This window comes from Callithrix jacchus, chromosome 5 (assembly GCF_049354715.1).
Source record: "Callithrix jacchus isolate 240 chromosome 5, calJac240_pri, whole genome shotgun sequence".
Classification (NCBI taxonomy): Eukaryota; Metazoa; Chordata; class Mammalia; order Primates; family Cebidae; genus Callithrix; species Callithrix jacchus.
Genome location: NC_133506.1, coordinates 117,062,567 through 117,083,627, shown reverse-complemented (window position 1 = coordinate 117,083,627; position 21,061 = coordinate 117,062,567). Strand labels below are relative to the sequence as shown.

Sequence of the window (21,061 nt, the reverse complement as noted above, 5' to 3'; positions counted from 1 at the left end):
GGAGAGCACCTCACTCTCAACTCTGAGACGGACGCGCAAGAGATCTGTCATTTCTTCCCCCTTCACCTCCGTTATAGTTCTAAAACACCAGAGGAAAGAGGGGCTAGGGTTTCGCTGGCTCTGCTTAAAAACATCATGGCTTTCTGTTCCATGGGGGGAGGGGTAGTGCTCGGAGGCCTCAGCCCGAGAGGGCGACTTTGAAGTCCCTGGTCTCTTGCTGTATAGACGAGGCTGGGGTGCAAGGAGACATCGTAGCGCGCTGCGAAGTTACAGGCTGACCGGACCCGAGCCGGACGGTGCGCTACCTCATACCACCAACAGGCGATTGTTCCCTCTAGCTTTTCCTTCGGGGGGGGGGGTGCTAGAAGGGAGTGCTGGGATCGGGAGGCAAGAGGGTGTTGACAGCACAGAAACAGTGTGGGGTCGCAGTGGGTGAACCAAGATCGCGAAGGCCTGGAACCCTAGGCGGAGACCCTCCTATGTCTCCGCGGGGAGTCCTTGCGGCCACGAGGATTTCAGGATCCTGGGTTCCCTCCACAGAAGACTGGAGGGGGGCGGTCACGCGGCCCGAGGCAACACTTACAGCAGCGGGAGAAGCTCCTTCTCTCACCTGCCGGGCCCCTTCCTCCCAGCTGGGAAGAGGAAGAAACACTGCTGCCTTCCAGGGTTTGCGCCCCACCCCGCGATGGGTCAGACTCCCTAACCCAACCGTGCCCAGTGGAGCGGGGGAGGCGGCCGAGGTGGGTTAACTGCATAGATAGGGACGGCTCTGAGTCCCCTCCCCAAGCCCCCAACTGGACGAGATTCCAGAAATTCCCAGAGGGACATAGCAAAGCCAAAGGGAAAGGAAAACTAACTTTGTCTTTCCCGAATCCCCACTCCCCACCCCTCCGCCGCTGGCTCTGGCGCCCCCTGCAGGCGGCCGTCCTCAGCATGACTTCAGCACCTGCTGCAGGTGTTGGCGCACGTCGGCGGCCGTTTCCCAGGGCACCACGCTGGCGCGGAACGAGCTGGGCTCGGCCTTCTGGGCCTCCAGGATGAGGTGGTGCATGGGGTAGCCGCGGCGCGGGAAGGCCACGTCGCCACCCGCCAGCAGCCCCATGGGGCAGAAGTCGTTGGCGCCGTCGCCCACGTAGAAGAGGCGCTCGAAGTGCACGCCGTCGTGGGCCCGCTCGCGCAGGTAGTCGCTGAGCACCTTGTGCTTGCACATGTTGGCGGGGCAGCGCGCGCAGCTGTGTGTGTGGAACGGCCGCAGAGCCAGCAGTCCCCGCGCGTCGGGCCCCGACGGGTTGCTGAGGATGCGGCGGAACAGGCTGTGGTGGCCGGCAGCGCGCAGCGCGCTCTCTACGCCAAAGGTGTTGGCATCGGAGATGAGAATCACCTCGAAGCAGGAGCCCTGCTTAGCCACAAACTGCAGCAGGTCGCCCATGCCTGGCGACAAAGGGATGGCTTCGTAGATGGCGCGCAGGTCCCGTGGCCGCACGCCCTGCTCGCCCAGGTACTTGAAGACACGCTGCATGTACTCGTTGTAGAAGCCCTCGCGGTAAGTGGCTCGCAGGCTCTCCGGCAGCCGCTGGCCTGGCGCGGCGCGCACGATCGAGTCGTCGCTGTTCTCGTCCACGATAGTCTCATCAAAGTCGAAGGTCAGGAGGAAGCGCGGCGCGCCCTGCGCGGCCATTCTGCCGTCCTGGGAGCAGGGGGGAGAGCAGCAGGAGGAGGAGGAAGGGGCAAGCGAGAGGGGGCGCGGCGGGAGCCGGCCCGGGAGAGGCTGGTTAGCGGGCCGCGGCCAGAGGCACTGGCACATCCAAGACCTGAGGAGGACCCAAGGCTGGTTAAGCTGGGAGGAGTACCCAACTCCACCATCCCTATCCCCAGCCTTCCCTGACTATCCCAGTGGCACCTCTCAGTTAACCGCACACTGGGGTTGATATGCCCAGAAGGCTTCCTCGGCAACTGTTTCCACTACTCTCATGATGGGCCAATGGGGCTTAACAAGAGTCAACAGAAGGGAAGAGCGGCTTCCAAGGATCAGGGCTTTGGGGAGGTTTCTGGACTGGACTGTTTTGGAGACTTCCAGTGTCCCCTGTTGTTGGTGTGGATCAAGATAGGGTGGTGGGAATGCTCCCCTCCCTCATTCGCTGAGGCAGAGTCAAGGGAAATCACCCATCCACCCAACTGGACCAGCCTTCTTATTCCCCTTTTGGGCCATGGGGAATCTATGGCTCTATGGAAGCTGCTTCCAGCCCAATGCACTGGACAGGGGTCTAGGAATAGGATGAGGCACAGCTTCTCCAGGGAGTTTTAGGTCCCTGTGCTGACAGCTCATTACTAATCACTTGCCAATTCCCCCGGAGGAACGTGTCAGCGGGTGGGGTTTCTGTCAGAGTCCGAAGCAAGCAGGCAGCAGGAGAAGCAGTGGGGCTTGGGGAGGTAGGAACTTCCCGCACCAAGCCACGACATACCTGGGAGACAGGTAAGGGAGAAGAGAGAGCAGCAGCGCTGAAAAGGCAGAGGAGTGGGAGGGGGCAGGTAGTGGGGATTTGAGGGTGTGGAGGAGAGGGCTAGGAGGAAGCCATGCCAGACCGCTGGACAGGAAGACAGAGCAGGGGTAGGGGTAGGGGAATTCCAGGAAGTGGAGGCCTTGGGCCAGAGTCACGCTGGCGGGGAGGGTGGTAGGCAGCATGGGAGAGGACAGAGGACAACAGGGTACCTGGCTGGGCACAAGGAAAGGCAAGCAATGGAGACAGCCACAGCCCTCAGCAGCAAGTCCCGGTCACTTTTGCCTGCCAGTATGTGAGAGGGGCAGAGGGGCAGAGTGAGCAGGTGACATGCAGCTTCCAGATACCCACCCACTGCCTTTCTCCCACCCAGCTCCCACCACAGTTGATTGAGATGAGAGTGTTCCTCTGGTTTCTTCCTAAGCCCCTCTGTCATGTTCCTGGGGTGCTTATGGCCTGGCACACCTCGGGAAACAGAAGCCCAATCACCTCATTTCAGAGCTAGGATTTCGATTCGTTGTCCATCTCCCTAACCAGATTGTCCCTTCCACCTCATCCCTAGAGTCACCCTCTGGTCATCAACATCCAGTGGGCATTTCAGTGGCCCAGGGTCCTTCAAATGGCAGATACAAAGCCTCAAGACCCCCACACATAGGATGGAAGCTTCTAGGGATTAATGAAGCCCCAGTAGAGGGGAGGGCAAGCCTAAAATGGGTTGGCTAGGGCTTCTCCTAACTGGAGATGGAAAACGGGGGGCTGAGGCCTCATCCTAGGAGACCCCTGGAGGGACTCACTTACCCTAGATAGGCACCGGAGGCCAGAAACTGGAAAACAGCCACTCATTGTCGGTGCATCACCGTGGGCACCACCTGTAGGGACTCTGTTGACAACCACAAAAGTTCGTTTGAGGGCGCCTGGCCAGCTGCCTTCGCTTCCACCACCAACACCCACGTGGCCCTGGTCCTTCTGCTGACCCCCAGGAGGCACTCCCACGGTCTCAGCCAAAACAACCCCTCAGATAGGCCCAGCGCCTATGGACCATAAAGCACTTGCTAGATACCCTCTTAACAGTCCCCTACAACTCTAGAGAGGTCCCCCACAACTCCAGATGGCATTGGAGACCCAGAGAAGTTAATTCAGGTTTCCAAAAGTCACCCACTGTAAATGGCAAACAGACCTCAAGCCCAGATCTGATCCTGAGACCAGTTTTTTTCTCAGGTATAATCATTGTCCCTTACATGAGTTTGACACATCATCATTTACAAATCACCTTCACCCGTATTCTCTCACTACTCATCAGTCATGAATTCACCCAATGAGAAGGGCTCGGAGAGGTTAACTAACCAGCCATGCTGTTTACCTGGGGCAGGACCACTTTCTGAATGCTTGACCACAGCTTTGCATTCCCCATGCCCTCAAAAAGGAAGGAGACAACCAAAACTTACTATACCATGGCTGGGGGTCCCCAGCCAGGTCTCACAGGTGATCTGGGAATGGCCTCCCTGGTGCTCTCAAGGGTCTGGCAATCAGACAGGAGAGTCAGGTTGAAATCTCGGCTAGACTTTGGTGTGGCTTTGGGGACTGGGTTTAGCCTCTTGGGTTCTTCACCAAGACAGCGGCAAAGGACACCACCTATAGCTTCCAGTGCCTTTCTACTCTCCCACCCACGCTCCTGGGGTTGAATGAGACCACAGGCAGCTGGGACAAGATTTGGAAAGACACAGAGAGCCAGGAGACAAGACCCAGAGAGGAGCAAAGGTCTGGCTGGCTGCTGCCCTCTGGTGGCGACAATGGTGACACTGTAACCCCCCTCTGTCAAGGTGACACTCTCCCCTGACTACTCAGGAGGGAGAAGCAATTGCCCCAGGACCGAAACTGCGGCAGGCACAGGCTCTAGCACTCTCCATCTTGCGGTACCCCCTTCCTTACAACACCCTGACCGCACATGTGTTCAGTCCTTCTGCAGGGATGGAATGTGGCTCTCAGTTTTTTCTAAGACCTTCTAGTCTAGGAATTGGGAGAGGTGATCAAATCTGAATAAAGCAGTGGGCAGAGAGGGTGGGGGATGGGAAAGGAGGCAGGTCAAGGAGGAAGTGGGAGAGAAGGGAAGGGTTGCATGAGGGACAAGGAAATGGCATGAGTTGGAGCAGTCCCCATTCTCTATCTGGAGGGACTTCCAACCTTCCAGAATCCCAGCTGATATCACATGTCCAACCTCAGCCAGGTGAGTTATAAGAGAAAGGTCAGGGATGCCACTCCCCTTATAAAAAGGCAAACAGGACAGGCCTGTGCGTCACCTGGAGAGAGGCAGAGGGCAGATACAAAATTCCAAGGGTCACCAGCAGCTACCCAGAGACCAGCTTTCATCCCATAGAGAAGGATTTCATTACTTTGCCCTTGTTTCTTTCTTTCTTTTTTTACTATTCTATCAATTATTAATTATGGTCAAAGCTTCTCATTTTTCAGTCAGGCAGGGTGGCATAAGCCTATAATCCCGGCTGGGCATGGTAGCTCCTGCCTGTAATCCCTGCACTTTGGGAGGCTGAGGTGGGTGGATCATGAGATCAGGAGTTCGAGACAAGCCTGATCAACATGGTGAAACACAATCTCTACTAAAAATAAGCTGGTCATGGTGGTACATGCCTATAATCCCAGCTACTTGGGAGGCTGAGGCAGGAGAATCGCTTGAATCTGGGAGGTGGAGATTGCAGTGAGCCAAGATCATGCCATTGCATTCCAGCCTGGGCAACAGAGCAAGACTCCATCTCAAAAAAAAAAAAAAAAAAAAAGCTTGTAATCCCAACACTTTGGGAGGCCGAGGCAGGCAGACCACTTAAGTCCAGGAGTTCAAGACCAGACTGGGCAATATGGCAAAACCCTGTCTCTATACAAACAAAAATTAGCTGGGTATGGTGGCTTGCGACTGTAGTCCCAGCTACTTGGGAGGCTGAAGCACGAGGATCCGTTGAACCCAGGAGGCAGAGGTTGCAGTGAACTGTGATGGCACCACTGCACCCGAGCCTGGGTGACAGAGGGAGTAACCCCATCCCCAAAACACACAAAAAACTAATTTCTCATCATTAACAAGTTACATTTTTCTGCTAATAATAGTCTCTAGGGAATTCAGTTTGGTGAGTTGTCCTTGTTTCTTTTAGTCTCCAAAGCAGAAAGTCAGGCATCTTGGGTTTCTTCCCCTGGAAACTGAGAAGGCCATGCGGTGACACCTCGTCCTCACCCCACAGGAGTCAGAGGAACCCCATCCCGGTTGGAATTTGGCTCCTGTGATATTCCAAAAGGTCTCTCACCTGTCACCTTTGTTCTAAGTCATCTAATCCTTTGGTGATCACCAAACAGAGTCCCTTAAAGTAGGGAGCAGGATCTGAGCTTCTCCCACAAGCTAGAGCAGGGAGAAGGGCTTCTGGGGGGTTGCGAGGAGTCCATATTTTTGTCCCATCTAAAAGCAGTGCCTGACTCCCTGATTCTGCACCGGGTCACACATTCCTGCCTGCTTCCTCCCGCCTTTTGCACAAATACTCTTAGATTAAATCTGTGGGAAGGGGGTGGCAGAGAAACAGGCCCCTCTCTGGCTTAGGCCCTAAGTTTGAAATTCTCCTCTTACTGGGTGGATGGAGTTCCCAGGAAAGTTTTGGGATCGTTTTCCACAGGAAATGTGCAGAATGAGAATAGGGAGGCAAGGACCCCTAAAAGACCACAGTAACAAGCCCTGTCTGTCCAAAAGCAAGTCTCTTGTATCAATCACTGGAAATCAGATCCAACAACTAAGCTAGAATTCCCTCCCTCTCCCAGACAGTGCCCCCAAACGTGACTATCTTCCATGCTCACCACGCCTGAGCAGCAGATAGGAAAAACAGAGGCCCAGAGAGGTCAAGCTAACATCCCAGGGGTCACACAGCATCTGAACTGGGATTAGAACTCAGGAGTCTCTGGCGCCTCTTGGGAAAATTGCAGCTGGAGCTTCCCCTTGGCTCTGGAGACTCCCATGGGCTGGGAGCTTGCCGTCCTGACTAGCTGGCGGTGATGGCCCTGCACCCTGGTGCCAGGGAGGCGTCTGGGACTAGTAGTCACCTCTGGGCACTCCCTGGCTGGGAGGACAAGCTAGCAGGGGATCCTAGGGGCAGGGAGGTGGCAGCTGCCGGTGGGGTTGGGGGAGAGATATTTTTAGAGGTGACTGGGAAGCCAGCACTCTGGCGCACCCCCAGCTGGCGGGCGCTGGGCTCCCATGCGGACGGGGGGGGGGGGTGCGCGGCTCAGGGAGGGGTATTGTGGGTGGCAGGGAGCAAGGGGACACCAATTCCTTGACTTTGCCGGATCCGGGGACGGAGGGACACCCCGGCACTATATTCCTGGGTAGGAGAGAGAAGGGGACTCACTCCAGCGCTCCAGAACTCCCCCACTGCCACGCGCGTGAAGGAGCGCCTCCAAACTCCACAGCCCCCACCCCGCGCCGGGACCCCAGCCCTCCCCTACCTCCCGGAGCCCAGGACTCACGTGGGGACGGCGGCGGCAGAGGTCTGTCCCGGCTGAGTTTGGAGTATAAGGAATGGGGAAGGGGGCTAGCTGAGGTATTGGGGCGCAGGATGGAGCAAGGGGTGCTTACGGGAATTGGAGGGGACGCGGTGTCTTTTCCACCCCCGGATTTCTGGGCTCCGGCTCACGAGTCTCTCCAGTCCCGAGGGACCGAGGGTGGTGAGCGTCTGAACCGTCCCCTCCACTTGGCCCCCATCCCCCCGGGCAGCCTCCGCGTCCCCTTTAAATGCCCGGAAGCCGGAGCCGGAGCCCGAGCCGCGGCCCGCGCTGCGGCTGCTGCAGCAGCGGAGCCCACCGCAGTCCCCACACGTCACAAGCGACTGTCCAATCACAGCGGCGCCGGTGCACATCAAAGGGGCGGGCCGCCCGAGGCCACGCCTCCCGGCTGTCCCGGAGGCTCCCGGAGCGCCAGCCAAGGTGGGATTGGGTGCTGGGGGAAAGGGTAGGAGGGTGGGGAGGGAGCGCTGCCCTTCCGAGGAGCTTGGGCGGGGGCACCCTCACTAGAGCTGCTGTTGGCATACGCTAAATCCCTGCCCATACACCCAAAATTGCCAGGGCTGTGGACTTTCTCATCCGCCGCCTCCAGGGCTCCGACTGCTGAGATTAGCAGAAGTGGACCTCCACCTCCTGCCCATCCCGCTCTGGGGTCCCGGGATGACCCAGCGGAGTCTCAGCGTCCCGGCCCAGCCCTCGGGACCCTTTCCCCAGGTTACAGGTTACTGAGGATTGCTGGAGGTGGCGGGGAGAGTGACTCCCCAACCCCGCAAAGTTGGTGGAGGGGCTGGTGACAGAATAGTTTGCCCCTTTGCAAATGGCGCTATAAATAAAAAGCGCCCTTTCTCCCCTGCTTCCTAAGAGTCGGTTTCTCCTCCACCCTAATCTCCTTTTGGCTCTCCCAGCCTGCTAGTGAGGGGAAGGAAAAAAGATTGTGTTTAGAGAGGAAAGACGTGAAACTGGTATTTACTGAGAACATACTATGAAGCGGCATTCCGGCTAGGTCGCTGCGTTTATGGCTCTATGATCACAACACTCGAGAAATTATTTGCCTAGCCCTTCAAACCCAGTCACACCTGACTCCACTGGGTCACAAAGTGGTGTGCAAGTGGGGAGAATGCTGCTGCCCCTATGCCTGGGTCTGACTTTAGCCTTTCTAAGTCTTCCTCTGGTTCCCTCCCGAGAGAGAGCCAGATCTGAAAGCCAGTGGGGCTGGAAATCAGAGGGAATGAGGGCTGGCCAGGAATTACCCTAATATCTGCATTAGGGGGTTGAGAGTTCATTAATAAAATAAGGCAAATGGTGCTACATTTCCACATTATCAAAGACGCATGAATGCAGTAAAACTGCAAATGTGATCATGTCACTTCTTTCCTTAAACTGGCTTGCTACCCAGCTTCATCTCACTTGCACCCCTGTCTTCATCCACACCCCTTTTCCTGCTCGCCAGCACACCCTGCTCTTTCTCTCCTTGGGACCTCCCTCCTTCAGAACCATGCTTTTTCCCCATGCTGGACACACTCACCATCAGCCTCAACATCATCTCTACCAGCTTTGCCTGTTACACATCTCCTTCTAATTGCAGTGGTCATACATGTACTACCTGAGCACTTAGAAGGAGCTGGAAATATTTTTGCACACGTCGACTTGTGTAATCCCCACCACCCTATGAAGTGGGTACAGCTCGGATGCATTTTACTGTTGAAAGATAAAGCACAAAGAGTTTTTGAGCTTGGCACGGTATGGTGGTTCACACCTGTAATCTCAACACTTCAGGAGGCCAAGGTGGGAGGATCACTTGAGCCCAGCAGTTCAAGACCAGCTTGGACAACATAGGGAGACCCTGTCTCTACAAAAAATTAAAAAATTAGCTGAGCATTGTGGCACATGCCTGTAGTCCCAGCTCTACTTGGGAGGCTGAGGTGGGAGAATTGCTTGAGCCTCGGAGGTCAGGGCTGCTGTGAACTGTCATCATGCCACCACACTCTAGCCTGGGTGACAGTGAATCCCTGTCTCAAAACAAAAAAGTGAGTTTGTCTGGGGTCACCCAGCTGGTGAGTGGGAGGCTGGGGTATCTACCTGGTTGCCTTATCCATTAACCCAAACTGTCCCTCTCATAGAGTGTCTGTCATCCCTCCTCTCCTATAAGCAACATGAGGACCATGTTTGTGTTACTCTATCCCCTAGCATAGGCAGCCTTGCTAGTGAACAATGGGCCTTAGATGTTTGTTGAATGAGGCCAGGTGCAGTGGATCATGGGTGTAATCCCAGCACTTTAGGAGGCTGAGGAGGGTGGATCATTAGAGGTCAGGAGTTTGAGACCAGCCTGGCCAACATGGCCCATCTCTACTAAAAATACACAAAAAATTAGCCAGGTGTGGTGGCATGCACTTGTAATCCCAGGTACTCAGGAGACTGAGGCAAAAGAATCACTGAAACCCGGGAGGTGGAGGTTGCAGTGAGCCGAGATCGTGCCATTGCACTCCAGCCTGGAAGACAGAGCAACACTTGGTCTCAAAAGAAAAAAGAAAAAAAAAAGTTGTTGAATGAAAGAGGTGCCCTGCTGTGTTGTGTTCCTTCACTTTCTCTTTACAATAGTAGATTGCTCCAGTGTTATCCTCATTTTATTTTATTTATTTATTTATTTATGAGATTGAAGTCTCACTCTGTAGCCCAGGCTGGAGTGCTGTGGCATGATTCCAGCTCACTGCAACTTCCCGGTCTTGGGCTCAAGCAATTCTCCTGCCTCAGCCTCCCAAGTAGCTGGGATTACAGGCACTTGCTCCCATGCCTGGCTAATTTTTGCATTTTTAGTAGAGACAGGATTTCACCATGTTGGCCAGGCTGGTCTCGAACTCCTGACCTCAGGTGATTAACTCACCTACCTAGGCCTCCCAAAGTGCTGGGATTCTAGGTGTTAACCACTGTGCCCAGCCCTATCCACCCCTTTTTATAAAGAAACTGAGACTCATAAATAAACGGACTTGTTTAACGTCACACAAGTGCCCTGGAGGGGACTGATTTAAATCCTAACCTTTTGAGGCAATTAGCAGCAGTTTCAACCTGGTTTCCAGATTCTCTGATGGGGTTAGGGGAGGGTAGGCAGATGACTTCCTGTGGCCACTGATGGCCTCAAGTTTTTACGGCCCAGTTCTGCCTTCCAGCCGGCTAATGGGAATGCCAAAGCTTATGGGTGCTACCTAAAAACCACCTTTGTGAGAAAGCTCTAGAAACTCCTAAAAGCCAGCTGGGTATGGTGGTTCACGCCTGTAATCCCAGCACTTTGGGAGGCCAAGGCAGGCAGATCATGAGGTCAGGAGTTTAAGACCAGCCTGGCCAACATTGTGAAATCTCGTCTCTACTAAAGATACAGGCCAGGCATGATGGCTCACGCCTGTAATCCCAGCACTTCGGGAGGCTGAGGTGGGCAAATCACCTGAGGTCAGGAGTTCAAGACCATCCTGGCCAACATGGGGAAACTCTGTCTCTACTAAAAATACAAAAATTAGCTGGGCGTGGTGGCAGGGGCCTGTAATCCCAGCTACTTGGGGGGCTGAGGCAGGAGAATTGCTTGAACCTGGGAGATGGAGGTTGCAGTGAGCTGAGATTGCTTTACTGCACTCCAGCCTAGGCAACAGAGCAAGACTCCATCTTGGTGGCAGTAGGTCGGGGGCGTGGGGGGGCGTGGAGAAAAAAGAAACTCCTAAAAGCCAAAAGCATCAGGACACAATCCTATCTCTTTCAGCTTTCTTTACTTTCCCTTTTTCTTGTGTCCAGTTGGACGATCAGTCATATACCTAAACATGGGGATGGAAGGGGAACGCAAAGCCCATCCTCCATTTGTTGAGACCTCTGCCCAGCACATGGGCTGCAGATGCTCTTCTCCTCATGTGAGTTTCACCTTAGGACTCAGGTCAGCCAGCCTGGCAGAGAGCTTGTGAACAGGAGTTATCTTAGATGACAGTGTAACTGCCCAAGGGGTTCGCCGCGGCCACTGCCTAGGATAGCTGATATATCCAGACAAGGTGATTGCGATAGAGAAAGAGTAATCCACGCAGAGCCGGCTATGCAGGAGACTGGGGTTTTATTATTACTCAAGTCAGTCTCCCTGAAAACTCAGGGATCAGAATTTTTAAGGATACTTTGGTGGGTAGGGGGCCAGTGAATCGGGAGTGCTGATTGGTTGGCTCAGGCATGAAATCACAGGTGGTGGAAGCTGCTCTCTTCTGCTGAGTCAGTTCCTGGGTGGGGGGCACAAAACTGGATGTCGGGTCCAGATGGGGTCCCGCGGCTGTTAGAAAAACCTGAAAAGACATCTCAAAAGGCCGATCTCAGGTTCACAATAGTAATGTTACCTTCAAGAGTAATTGAGGAAGCTGCAAATCTTATGACCTCCGGAATCACGGCTGGTAATATTTAGAATTCCAGCCCTTTTCATCTTGACTTGGTGACTGGTGGCCTTTCATTCATTTTACAAGAACGGTTTAACCCTTTGGGAAGGGCTATTAGGTAAACTATACGCTAAATTTATTTTCAAAGCTAATTCGGCCTACGCCTAGGAATGAACAAGGACAGTTTAGAGGCTAGAAGCAAGATGGGGTCAATTAGGTCTGATCTCTTTCACAGTCATAATTTTCTCAGTTATGATTTTTGCAAAGGTGGTGTCCGTAGGGTTCACTTGTGCTCTGGTGAACTCTGACTCAGGCTGCCGGGGACGGCTTTATCCACCTGGTCTTCACAAAGAGGGTGTGTCACTTGCCGGAGGTTTCAGAGCCAAAGAGGCCAAGAGTCCAAGAATGTGGCCGCGTGCTCTCCAACTGGCCTCCTTCCTGGTGGTGGGAGATGCAAAGGTGAGAGGAGGAGCAGATGGGCATGAGTTCAACCCGCACGCTGCACCTGGGAAGGAGGAACAAGTTTTGGGAGTCGACTAGGTGCCAGGCACATGATCCCCCCACCACCCTGGCAGATGGGGGTTAAGCGCAGCATTCCCATTTTCTTCTTTTTTTTCTTTTATTTATTTTTTTTGAGACAAAGTTTTGCTCTTTTTGCCCTGGCTAGAGTACAATGATGTGAACTCGGCTCACTGCAACCTCCATCTCCCAAGTTCAAGTGATTCTCCTGCCTCAGCCTCCCAAGTAACTGGAATTACAGGCACGTGCCACCACGCCCGGCTGATTTTGTATTTTTTTAAAGTAGAAACTGTGTTTCACCATGTTGGTCAGGCTGGTCTTGAACTACCACCTCAGATGATCTGCCTGCCTTGGCCTCCCAAAGTTCTGGGATTACAGATGTGAGCCACCGCGCCCGGCCAGCATTCCCATTTTCACACAGGAAAAAAGCAGAAGCTCTGGGGCATTAAGAAAGCATCACTGGAGTGCGGTGAGTGGCGCAATCTCAGCTCACTCCTCCTTGCGGGGAGCAGGGAGGAGGGGCCAAGCTTGAAAACCCACATATTGGGTACTGTGCTGGATTCCTGGGTGACAGGTTCAGTCACACTCCAAACCTCAGCATCACACACTATACCTTTGTAATCTGCACATGTGTCCCTGGAATCTAAAATAAAAGCTGAAAGACAAAAAACAAACAAACAAAACACAGCAGAGAAAGCGCCTTGCCCAAGGACTCTGTGTAGCAAGTGGTGGTCAGGCTGGATGGTGCAGGTCTGCCTCCAAAAAGGACAGGCCCTCCCATGATCTGAGGACTGATGAGGGTGGGCCTAGAAGAAGAGGCCACCAAGGGTGTCCCGTGCTAGCAATTCTGCAAGATCTGTTGCAGGGCATTCTGCATCTAAAGCCTCGTGCTGGGGGTTAGTGACCAGGGCTGACTAAACCCCCTTCTTGCTTCACAGTCCCCTTCCATGACGGCGAAAAGCACGTACTGCCTGCTAAGCACTAATGTACTCATTCTCCTCTTTTACAGATGAGAAACATGAGGAACAGAATGTATGTAACTTGCCCAAGGTCACAGAGCCAAGAGGCAGCTGCGGTCAGACTTGAACCCAGGCATTCAGCTAAGAAACTGCATTCTGAAACAAAACATCACAAGACCTGCCCTAAAGAAAGTGTTCCTGCCTCCTGCAAGGCAAGGGGATGCCCCGGGGGAAAGGGAGGAGGAGAAAGGCTTGTGTTCTTAGATCAAGTATTTTCTTTTTTTTTTTTTTTTTTTTGAGACGGAGTTTCGCTGTTGTTACCCAGGCTGGAGTGCAATGGCGCGATCTCCGCTCACTGCAACCTCCGCCTTCTGGGTTCAAGCAATTCTCCTGCCTCAGCCTCCCAAGTATCTGGGACTACAGGTGCGCACCACCATGCCCAGCTAATTTTTGTATTTTTAGTAGAGACGGGGTTTCACCTCGTTGACCAGGATGGTCTCGATCTCTTGACCTCGTGATCCACCTGCCTCAGCCTCCCAAAGTGGGATTATAGGCGTGAGCCACCATGGCCTGCCAGATCAAGTATTTTCTTTAGGGGTCACACCTTTTGACCTGCTAAGGTTGGGAATTCCTTGAGTTTTCACTTAGAGAACAGTCCGACTTGCAATCAGGATAGCTGAGTTTGAACTTGTGTGACCTAAAACATGTTGTGCCCCTTTGTTTTATGTATTTATTTATTTAGACAGAGTTTCACTCTGATGCCCAGGCTGGAGTGCAGTGGTGTGATCTTGGCTCACTGCAACCTCCGCCTCCCAGGTTCAAGCCATTCTCATGCCTCAGCCTCCCGAGTAGCTGTGATCACAGGGGTGCACCACCACACATGGTTAATTTTTGTATGTTTTTTTTTTTAAGTAGAGATGAGGTTTCACCGTGTTGGCCAGGCTGGTCTTGAACCCCTGACCTCAGGTGATCTGCCCGCCTTAGCCTCCCAAAGTGCTGGGATTACAGGCATGAGCCACCTTGTCTGGCCAGAGACAAGTTGCTCCCCTTTGTACCTCATCTCCCTACTTGGGTAGAAGTTTGTCAAGATCTGACTGGTTTCGAGGATCCGCTGTTATTTACTAGAGAGGGAGTCTTGGTGGCTCCCCCTCTCCACAGCATAATGGAAACCAAACTGCCCCCAGGAATCGTCATTTCCACACCAGACCTAGCTCCAGTGTTCCCTCTCCTCAGAGCCCTGGAAGAGCTCCAAAGGGCAGGGCCAGAGCAGGGACAGGGGCTAGAGGGACCTCAGGCAGTACCTGAGGAGCTGGAGGCAGAAACATCTCTGCTCCCGTCTCTGCACAGGCAGCAGCCTGCCTGGTCGCCTGGGTCCCCAGCCCAAGGGCAGCTTGGTAATAAACACTTTTGAAATGTTCTGGCCTGAGTCCTTGAGTTCACCCAGATGCGCAGAAACCTGTCTGCTTTTCCTGTGGCACTCGGGCCTTCCCCAAATCTGCCTCCCACCTACTCTCCTGTAGGGAAAGGCTTAGTTTTATTTTCCAACCCTGGGCTGTGAATTGGCCCTCCAAAATCTAGTGCTGGCTCACATACCACCCTGTGGCTCTGGCTAGCCTGCTAAACCTGAGTTTTGAATTGACCTTTAATTGCTCTAAATGGGCTACCCACCCTCACCCCATCCTTGGAAGATTCTGGGAATGATATAAATCAAGGCTCAGATTTTTTTTTTCCTTTTTTCTTTTTTTTTTTTTCTTGAGTGCAGTGGCCATTTCAACTCACTGCAACCTCTGCCTCCCGGGTTCAAGCTATTCTCTTGCCTCAGCCTCTGAAATAGCTGGGATTACAGGCTAGTGACACCATGCCCGGCTAATTTTTGTATTTTTAGTAGGGATGGGGTTTCTCCACGTTAGCCAGACTTGTCTCAAACTCCTGACCTCAAGTGATCTGCCCACCTCGGCCTCCCAAAGTGCTGTGATAACAGGCATAAGCCACCGCTCCCAGCCAAGGCTCCGATCTTTGGCGCTGGCTCCTGCAGGTAGCTGTGGACACACTATGCTCCTGCTCTCCCAGGCATCCCCACAACATGGCATCCATTTGTCTGTGCTCTCATTCAGTCAATGAATATTAAGATGTTAACGGCATCTGGCCCTGGGAGGTATGATATTGAACAAGACATAGACCCTGCCCTCCAGGAGCTTTTTTTCTTTTTTTGGATAGTATCTCACTCTGTTGCCCAGCCTAGAGTTCAGAGGTGCAGTCATGGCTCACTACAGCCTCAAAAGACTCAAGCTATTTTCACACCTCAGCCTCCCGAGTAGCTGGGACTACATGTGCATCACCATGTCCTACAAAATTTTTTGTATTTTGTGTAGAGATGGGGTTTTGCCATGTTGCCCCGGATGGTCTTGAACTACTGGACTCAAGTGATCCTCCCACCTTGGCTTCCCAATGTGCTGAAATTACAGGTGTGAGCCACCTTGCCTGGCCTCAGGAGCTTATAGTCTAGCGAAGAGACCTGGCAAGCAAACAGCCCTTCCCAAACAAGCGTCAGAGAAGAACAACTGGCAGTCCGTGCGCCACCAGGGGAATTCTGTCTCCTGTCCCATCCTTTTTTTTTTTTTGAGACAGAATCTCGCTCTGTTTCCCAGGCTGGTGGAATGCAGTGGTGCGATCTCGGCTCACTGTAACCTCTGCCTCCCACGTTCAAGTGATTCTCCTGCTTCAGCCTCCCAAGTAGCTGGGACTACAGGCACACATCACCGCACCTGGCTAATTTTTGTATTTTCAGTAGAGGTGGGGTTTCACCATGTTGCCCAGGCTGGTCTCAAACTACTGACCTCAAGTGATCCACCTGCCTCTGCCTCCCAAAGTTCTGGGATTACAGGCGTAAGCACTGTGCCCGGCCCTGTCTTGTCCTATAGCACATGAGGCAGCTGGGATCCAGGGGTCCAGTACTCAGAGATGCCACATCCTGACCACCCTTCTTTGCTGTCTCAGCCTTCTTTGCAGCTACTGGCTGCCCACTCCCCTTTCCTTCCCTGTGTAACCCAGAGACATCCCAGGAGAACCTGCCCACCTCCACTTGCTTTCCTCCCTCCCCACCTCCCCCAGTCCCAACCCTGTCTCCCTAGAACAAACCCTCCCTGCCCTCCCTCAGTAAGCAGTGATGATGTGGCAGAGGGAGCAGGATAGACTGGAAAGAGTTCAGCTTTAAAGACCAGGCATGCTCCTCCCTAGCTGTGGAGCCTTAGCCAAGCCACCCAGCCTTCTCCTTTCTGAGCCTCAGTTCTCTCAGCTACAAAATGGATGTACTGCTACTCTGCCTATCCTGCAAGCATGTTAGAAAATTAGGTGAGGAAATGGATGTGGGAGGCCTGGTAGATTATATCAAAATGTCCTGCACATTTGCATGGGGAGGTGATACTAAGAGAGGCCCCAGTCTCTAATATTGTCCATATCCTGTCCATTGACAGATTTTCAAGGCTACTCTGGAGTCTAGCAAGTGGAAGTTCACATTCAAGGGTTTGCCTCTCCTCGGCTGACCTACAGGAAGCGGCTGGAGAAGTGGAGGAGGAAGCTGCCCTCCCCAAGAACAACTTTTTCAGACAGGACATTTCCAGTGAGCAGTGGCATCAGACACCTAGAAAGAGGGCCTCTCAGCTGGGCACAGTGGCTCACATCTGTAATCCTAGCACTTTGGGAGGCCAAGGCGGGTGGATCACCTAAGGTCAGGAGTTCGAGACCAGCCTGACCAACTTGGTGAAACCCCGTCTCTACTAAAAATACAAAAATTAGCCAGCCGTGGTAGTGTGTGCCTGTAATCCCAGCTACTCAGGAGGCTGAGGCAGGAGAATCACTTGAACCCAGAAGATGAAGGTTGCAGTGATTCGAGATCATGCCACTGTACTCCAGCCTGGGTGACAGAGCGAGATTCCATCTCAAAAGAGAGAGAGAGAGAGAGAGAGAAAGAGATGGAGTCTCGCTCTATTGCCTAGGCTGGAGTGCAGTAGGGCGATCTTGGCTCACTGCAATCTCCGCCTGCCGGATTCAAGCGATTCTCCTGCCTCAGCATCCTGAGTAGCTGGGATTACAGGTTTCCGCCACCACCCCCAGCTAATTTTTGTATTTTTAGTAGAGATGAGGTTTCACCATGTTGGCCAGGCTGGTTTCCAACTCCTGACCTCAAATGATCAGCCCGCCTTGGCCTCCCAAAGTGCTGGGATTACAGGCGTGAGTCACCGCGCCTGTCCTGTCCCATCCACTTCTTGCTCTTGGTTGCTGTGGGCAGTCCCTTCCTCTCACCCTCCGCCTGCCCTTGGCAGCTCAGAGATGATACCCCATCCGCATCCCGCCCTCCCTGCCTTCCCCAGTCCCAAGCCCCTCTCCCTATAACAGACTCACCCTGACAGAGCTGTCCACCGTCCTCCTCACTAAGCAGCAATAATGAGGGGAACATGGCAGGGGGAGCAGGACAGAGAAGTGAGTGAACAAATGAACAAACCCACTTTCTGTCACCCAGCAGATACCCACCACAGGGGAAGGAGAGAAAGCAGTCCCACAGACCCCTCCTCGGCTGGAAAGTCCTTCCTATCTGACTCAAATCCCATTTGCTGGAGGAGTTCCCCCCATTTCTTTTGTGAGACAGCCTCCTTCTGTGTAACAACTATTCAGAGACTTGAAATCTGCCTCTCTGGTTTCCTCCGTCTTTGCAAATATCACAAAGAGAATAAGGCAATTTGGCTTCTGCCTGCCTTGCGTTAATTCTCTAACCATGTCTTATGTCCCAGTCCCCCTCACTCTGCACTTTAACCACACAGGCCTTCTTTCCAATTCACACCCCCCCCCTTTTTTTGAGACTGAGAATGGCTCTATCGCCCACGCTGGAGTGCAGTGGGTGTGATCTCAGCTCACTGCAACCTCCGCCTCCTGGGTTCAAGCGATTCTCCTGCCTCAGCCTCCCAAGTAGCTGGGATTACAAGAGCATGCCACGACACCCAGCTAATTTTTGTATTTTCAGTACAGACAGGGTTTCACCATGTTGGCCAGGGAGGTCTCCAACACCTGACCTCAAGTGATCTGCCCACCTCAGCCTCCCAAAGTGCTGGGATTATAGGTGTGTGCCACTGTGCCTGGCCTCTTTACTAGTTTTAAAAGAAAACCACAGGCCCTTTGCACTTGCTATGGCCTCTGCCCAGGGTACTTCCCAACCCATCCATGGCTCCTTACTGAGCCCAGCCCTGGGCTACAAGGAAACTTGTCCAGCTGACCCCATCCCTCCCTACCCCGAGATCAGGAGGAGCTCCCACATTACACAGCTCCACAGCACCTTTCCCCTTCTCTGGCTGATTAATGTCTTCCTCCTGTCAGCTCCGGGAGGACAGGGATCATAGCGGCTTTGTTCCCATTGAATCCCCAGTGCCTAGCACAGGCCTTGGCCCATACATAGTAGCTGCACAAACAATATTTGTTGCTTGAATGTCTGTAGGATTCTCAATCTAGTCAACTTGGATAGGCTGTTGTCTTAGGCCTGGAATGAGACCAAAGCAAGCTGGTCCAGCCTTGGTGGTGTCCTAATTTGGCCATCTGACTATGAATATGCTAACAAATGACTGGTTTAGCATCGGGCATTTCCATTCCTTCCCTGGAGCAAGCTCCCCCAGCAGCAATCCTCCCAGCCCTAAGGCGGGTCCTTGTTGTCGGCGACTAGAGGCCAAAGGACTGGTAGATCCCATCACTCATGTCCTTTTGCCTAACTCCAGGAGCTTCTTCCAAAATGAGAGACCCTTATGTTTTTTTGGCATTTTCTTTTTTAAATTCAGTCTCTGTAGAGACTGTAAAAAATTCCCAATGCTGACTATATTTTAAGACGTCATGGCAGGGTATTGGGAAAAGTTTTCGATTAGCAATAATTGCACCTTGGATAAGCCTCATTGGCTACGATACTGGTTTTTGGCATTTTTTTTAAAGATGGAGTCTTGCTCTGTTCCTCAGGCTGGAGTTCAGTGGCATGATCCTGGGCTCAAGCAGTTCTCCTGCCTCAGCCTCCTAAGTAGCTGGGACTACAGGCGCCTGCCACCACACTCAGCTCTTTTTTTTTTTTTTTTTTTTTTTTCTGTATTTTTAGTAGAGACGAGATTTTACCATGTCGGCCACGGCTGGTCTCAAACTCCCGACCTCAAGTGATCCGCCCATCTTGGCCTATCAGAGTGCTGGGATTATAGGCGTGAGCCACCAAGCCAGCAGAGACCTTTATGTTTTTAATGGTTTGTGTAGCCCACAAAACACCCTTTGTCATTCACACTATTTTTCTGATAAGGGAAATGAGACTGAGGGAGATGAAGTGACAAGTCTAAGATTATACCATTAGGAAAGTGGCTAAGGCAATGCTTGAGGTCTTGTGAAGCCAGCTGGTTTTCTTTTCTTTCCTTTTCTTTTCTTTTTTTTGAGGCAGAGTTTCCTTCTTGTTGCCCAGATTGGAGTGCAATGGCAAGATCTCGGCTCACCTCAACCTCCGCCTCCCGGGTTCAATCAATTCTCCTGCCTCAGCCTTCTGAGTTGGGACTACAGGCATATGCCACCATGCCCAGCTAATTTTGTTTTTTTGGTAGAGATGGGGTTTCTCCATGTTAGTCAGGCTGGTCTTGAACTCCTGACCTCAGGTGATCCGCCCGCCTCAGCCTCCTAAGCTGCTGGGATTACAGGCGTGAGCCACTGTGCCCGGCCAGCCAGCTGGTTTCCTGAACGGGATGTGTTAACCAGCAATGATTCTCAGATTCTGGCCCTTTTGGCAGTTGATTCTTTTTTTCTGTTTATTCATTCACTAATTTGTTTGGGAGATAAGCTCCAGTTATTGCCTTCGAGGAGCCAAAGTCCCAGGCTGTCATTTTGAACCAAGGGTCTGGGAATGGCCCGAAATTATTATATGTATATTTTAGTGTTTATGTACATATGTGCATTTTTCTTACAGACTTCATTTTTTTTCTTTTTAATTGCTTGGCAGAGCATTGAACTTGCAAACTTTCAGAGGGTTTCATTACACCCTGTCCCCTGACCTCCCCTCATTGCAAAAAGGTTAAGAACTACTATAATGAATGCTATACAGTGTAAACAGATGGCAGCCATGTGCTCATCAGCATCTCCTGCCTGTTTGGGTGACTGAGGCCCCAGCATGTGACCATCTCTGGCCCAAGTGATAACTTGGGTGTCTGCACCATATGACCCATCTGCGGCACTGCTGACCTGGGACAGCTCCTTTTGCAAGATGAAACACATAGAAAGGTGCATGCGCGTGCATACACACACACACACACACACACACGCATGCACGCACGCACACACACATACACTCACTGACTCCAACAGCCCCAGATTCACAACTGCCCTTGAATCCAGGGAGATCCTGTAACCGTCCAATGGATTCACCTTGACTGTTGCCTAGACAGAGTGGATTCCTCAAGACAGGGAAATCGCAATAGAGAAAGAGTCATTCATGCAGACACAGCTGTGTGGGAGACCAGAGTTTCATTATTACTCAATCAGAGTTTCATTATTACTCAAATCAGTTTCCCTGAGCATTCAGGGAGCAGAGTTTTTTTTGTTTGTTTTTGTTTTTAAGACTACTTGCTTATCTGTAGTCTTTTTTTTTTTGAGACGGAGTTTTGCTGTTGTTACCCAGACTGGAGTGCAAAGGCATGATCTCAGCTCACTGCAACGTCCGCTTCAGGGTTAAGCAATTCTCCTGCCTCAGCCTCCCGAATAGCTGGGACTACAAGCACGCACCACCATACCCAGCTAATTTTTGTATTTTTAGTAGAGACGGAGTTTCACCTTGTTGACCAGGACGGTCTCGATCTCTTGACGTAGTGATCCACCCGCCTCGGCGTCCCAAAGTGCTGGGATTATAGGCGTGAGCCACCGCACCTGGCCAGGGAGCAGAGTTTTTAAGGACAACTTTGTGGGGGAGGCAGGAGGCGGAAGCCAGTGAGCCAGGAGTGCTGATTGGTTAGGGATGAAATCATAGACAATCGAAGCTGTCTTCTTTCTCTGAGTTAGTTCCTTGATGGGGGCCATAAGATCAGATGAGCCGGGGTTTTTTTTTTTTTTTTTTTTTGAGTTGGAGTTTCGATCTTGTTACCCAGGCTGGAGTGCAATG

At 52.5% G+C, this 21,061-nt stretch overlaps 2 protein-coding genes and 1 non-coding gene across 19 annotated transcripts; 1 reads left to right on the top strand and 2 right to left on the bottom strand.

Moving 5' to 3' along the window:
• Positions 1 to 104: 104 nt before the first annotated feature.
• Positions 105 to 7,332, bottom strand: PHOSPHO1 (phosphoethanolamine/phosphocholine phosphatase 1). Of its 14 annotated transcripts, none has more exons than XM_035301290.3 (6): positions 7,008 to 7,332; positions 3,859 to 3,912; positions 3,297 to 3,378; positions 2,341 to 2,462; positions 947 to 1,811; positions 105 to 632 (listed from the first exon to the last, which is right to left on the bottom strand). In XM_035301290.3, exons 2-6 carry the CDS (start codon positions 3,900 to 3,902, stop codon positions 516 to 518), a joined length of 1,230 nt encoding a protein of 409 aa, XP_035157181.2. In that variant the 5' UTR covers positions 3,903 to 3,912; positions 7,008 to 7,332; the 3' UTR covers positions 105 to 515. The 14 variants fall into 14 exon arrangements, with proteins under 14 accessions (XP_035157181.2, XP_035157190.2, XP_035157182.2 ...); XM_035301299.3 differs by lacking the exon at positions 3,859 to 3,912 and adding an exon at positions 2,711 to 2,783; XM_035301291.3 differs by having other exon boundaries at positions 7,117 to 7,332.
• On the top strand, positions 6,817 to 20,444 carry LOC144582673 (uncharacterized). 4 transcript variants are annotated; one of them, XR_013535873.1, is made up of 4 exons: positions 6,817 to 7,463; positions 12,960 to 13,121; positions 16,383 to 16,528; positions 17,429 to 18,359. XR_013535873.1 is itself a non-coding variant. In XM_078374244.1 (2 exons), the coding sequence occupies exons 1-2, from the start codon at positions 7,097 to 7,099 to the stop codon at positions 13,034 to 13,036; spliced, it is 444 nt and encodes a 147-aa protein (XP_078230370.1). In that variant the 5' UTR covers positions 6,817 to 7,096; the 3' UTR covers positions 13,037 to 14,322. The 4 variants fall into 4 exon arrangements, 1 of the variants encoding a protein (XP_078230370.1); XR_013535872.1 differs by having other exon boundaries at positions 17,432 to 18,358; XR_013535874.1 differs by lacking the exon at positions 6,817 to 7,463 and adding an exon at positions 10,743 to 12,419 and having other exon boundaries at positions 17,432 to 20,444.
• LOC118154169 (U4 spliceosomal RNA) lies at positions 18,729 to 18,869 on the bottom strand. The gene has a single exon (XR_008481943.2). It is a non-coding gene; the product is annotated as a U4 spliceosomal RNA (small nuclear RNA).
• Positions 20,445 to 21,061: the final 617 nt, after the last annotated feature.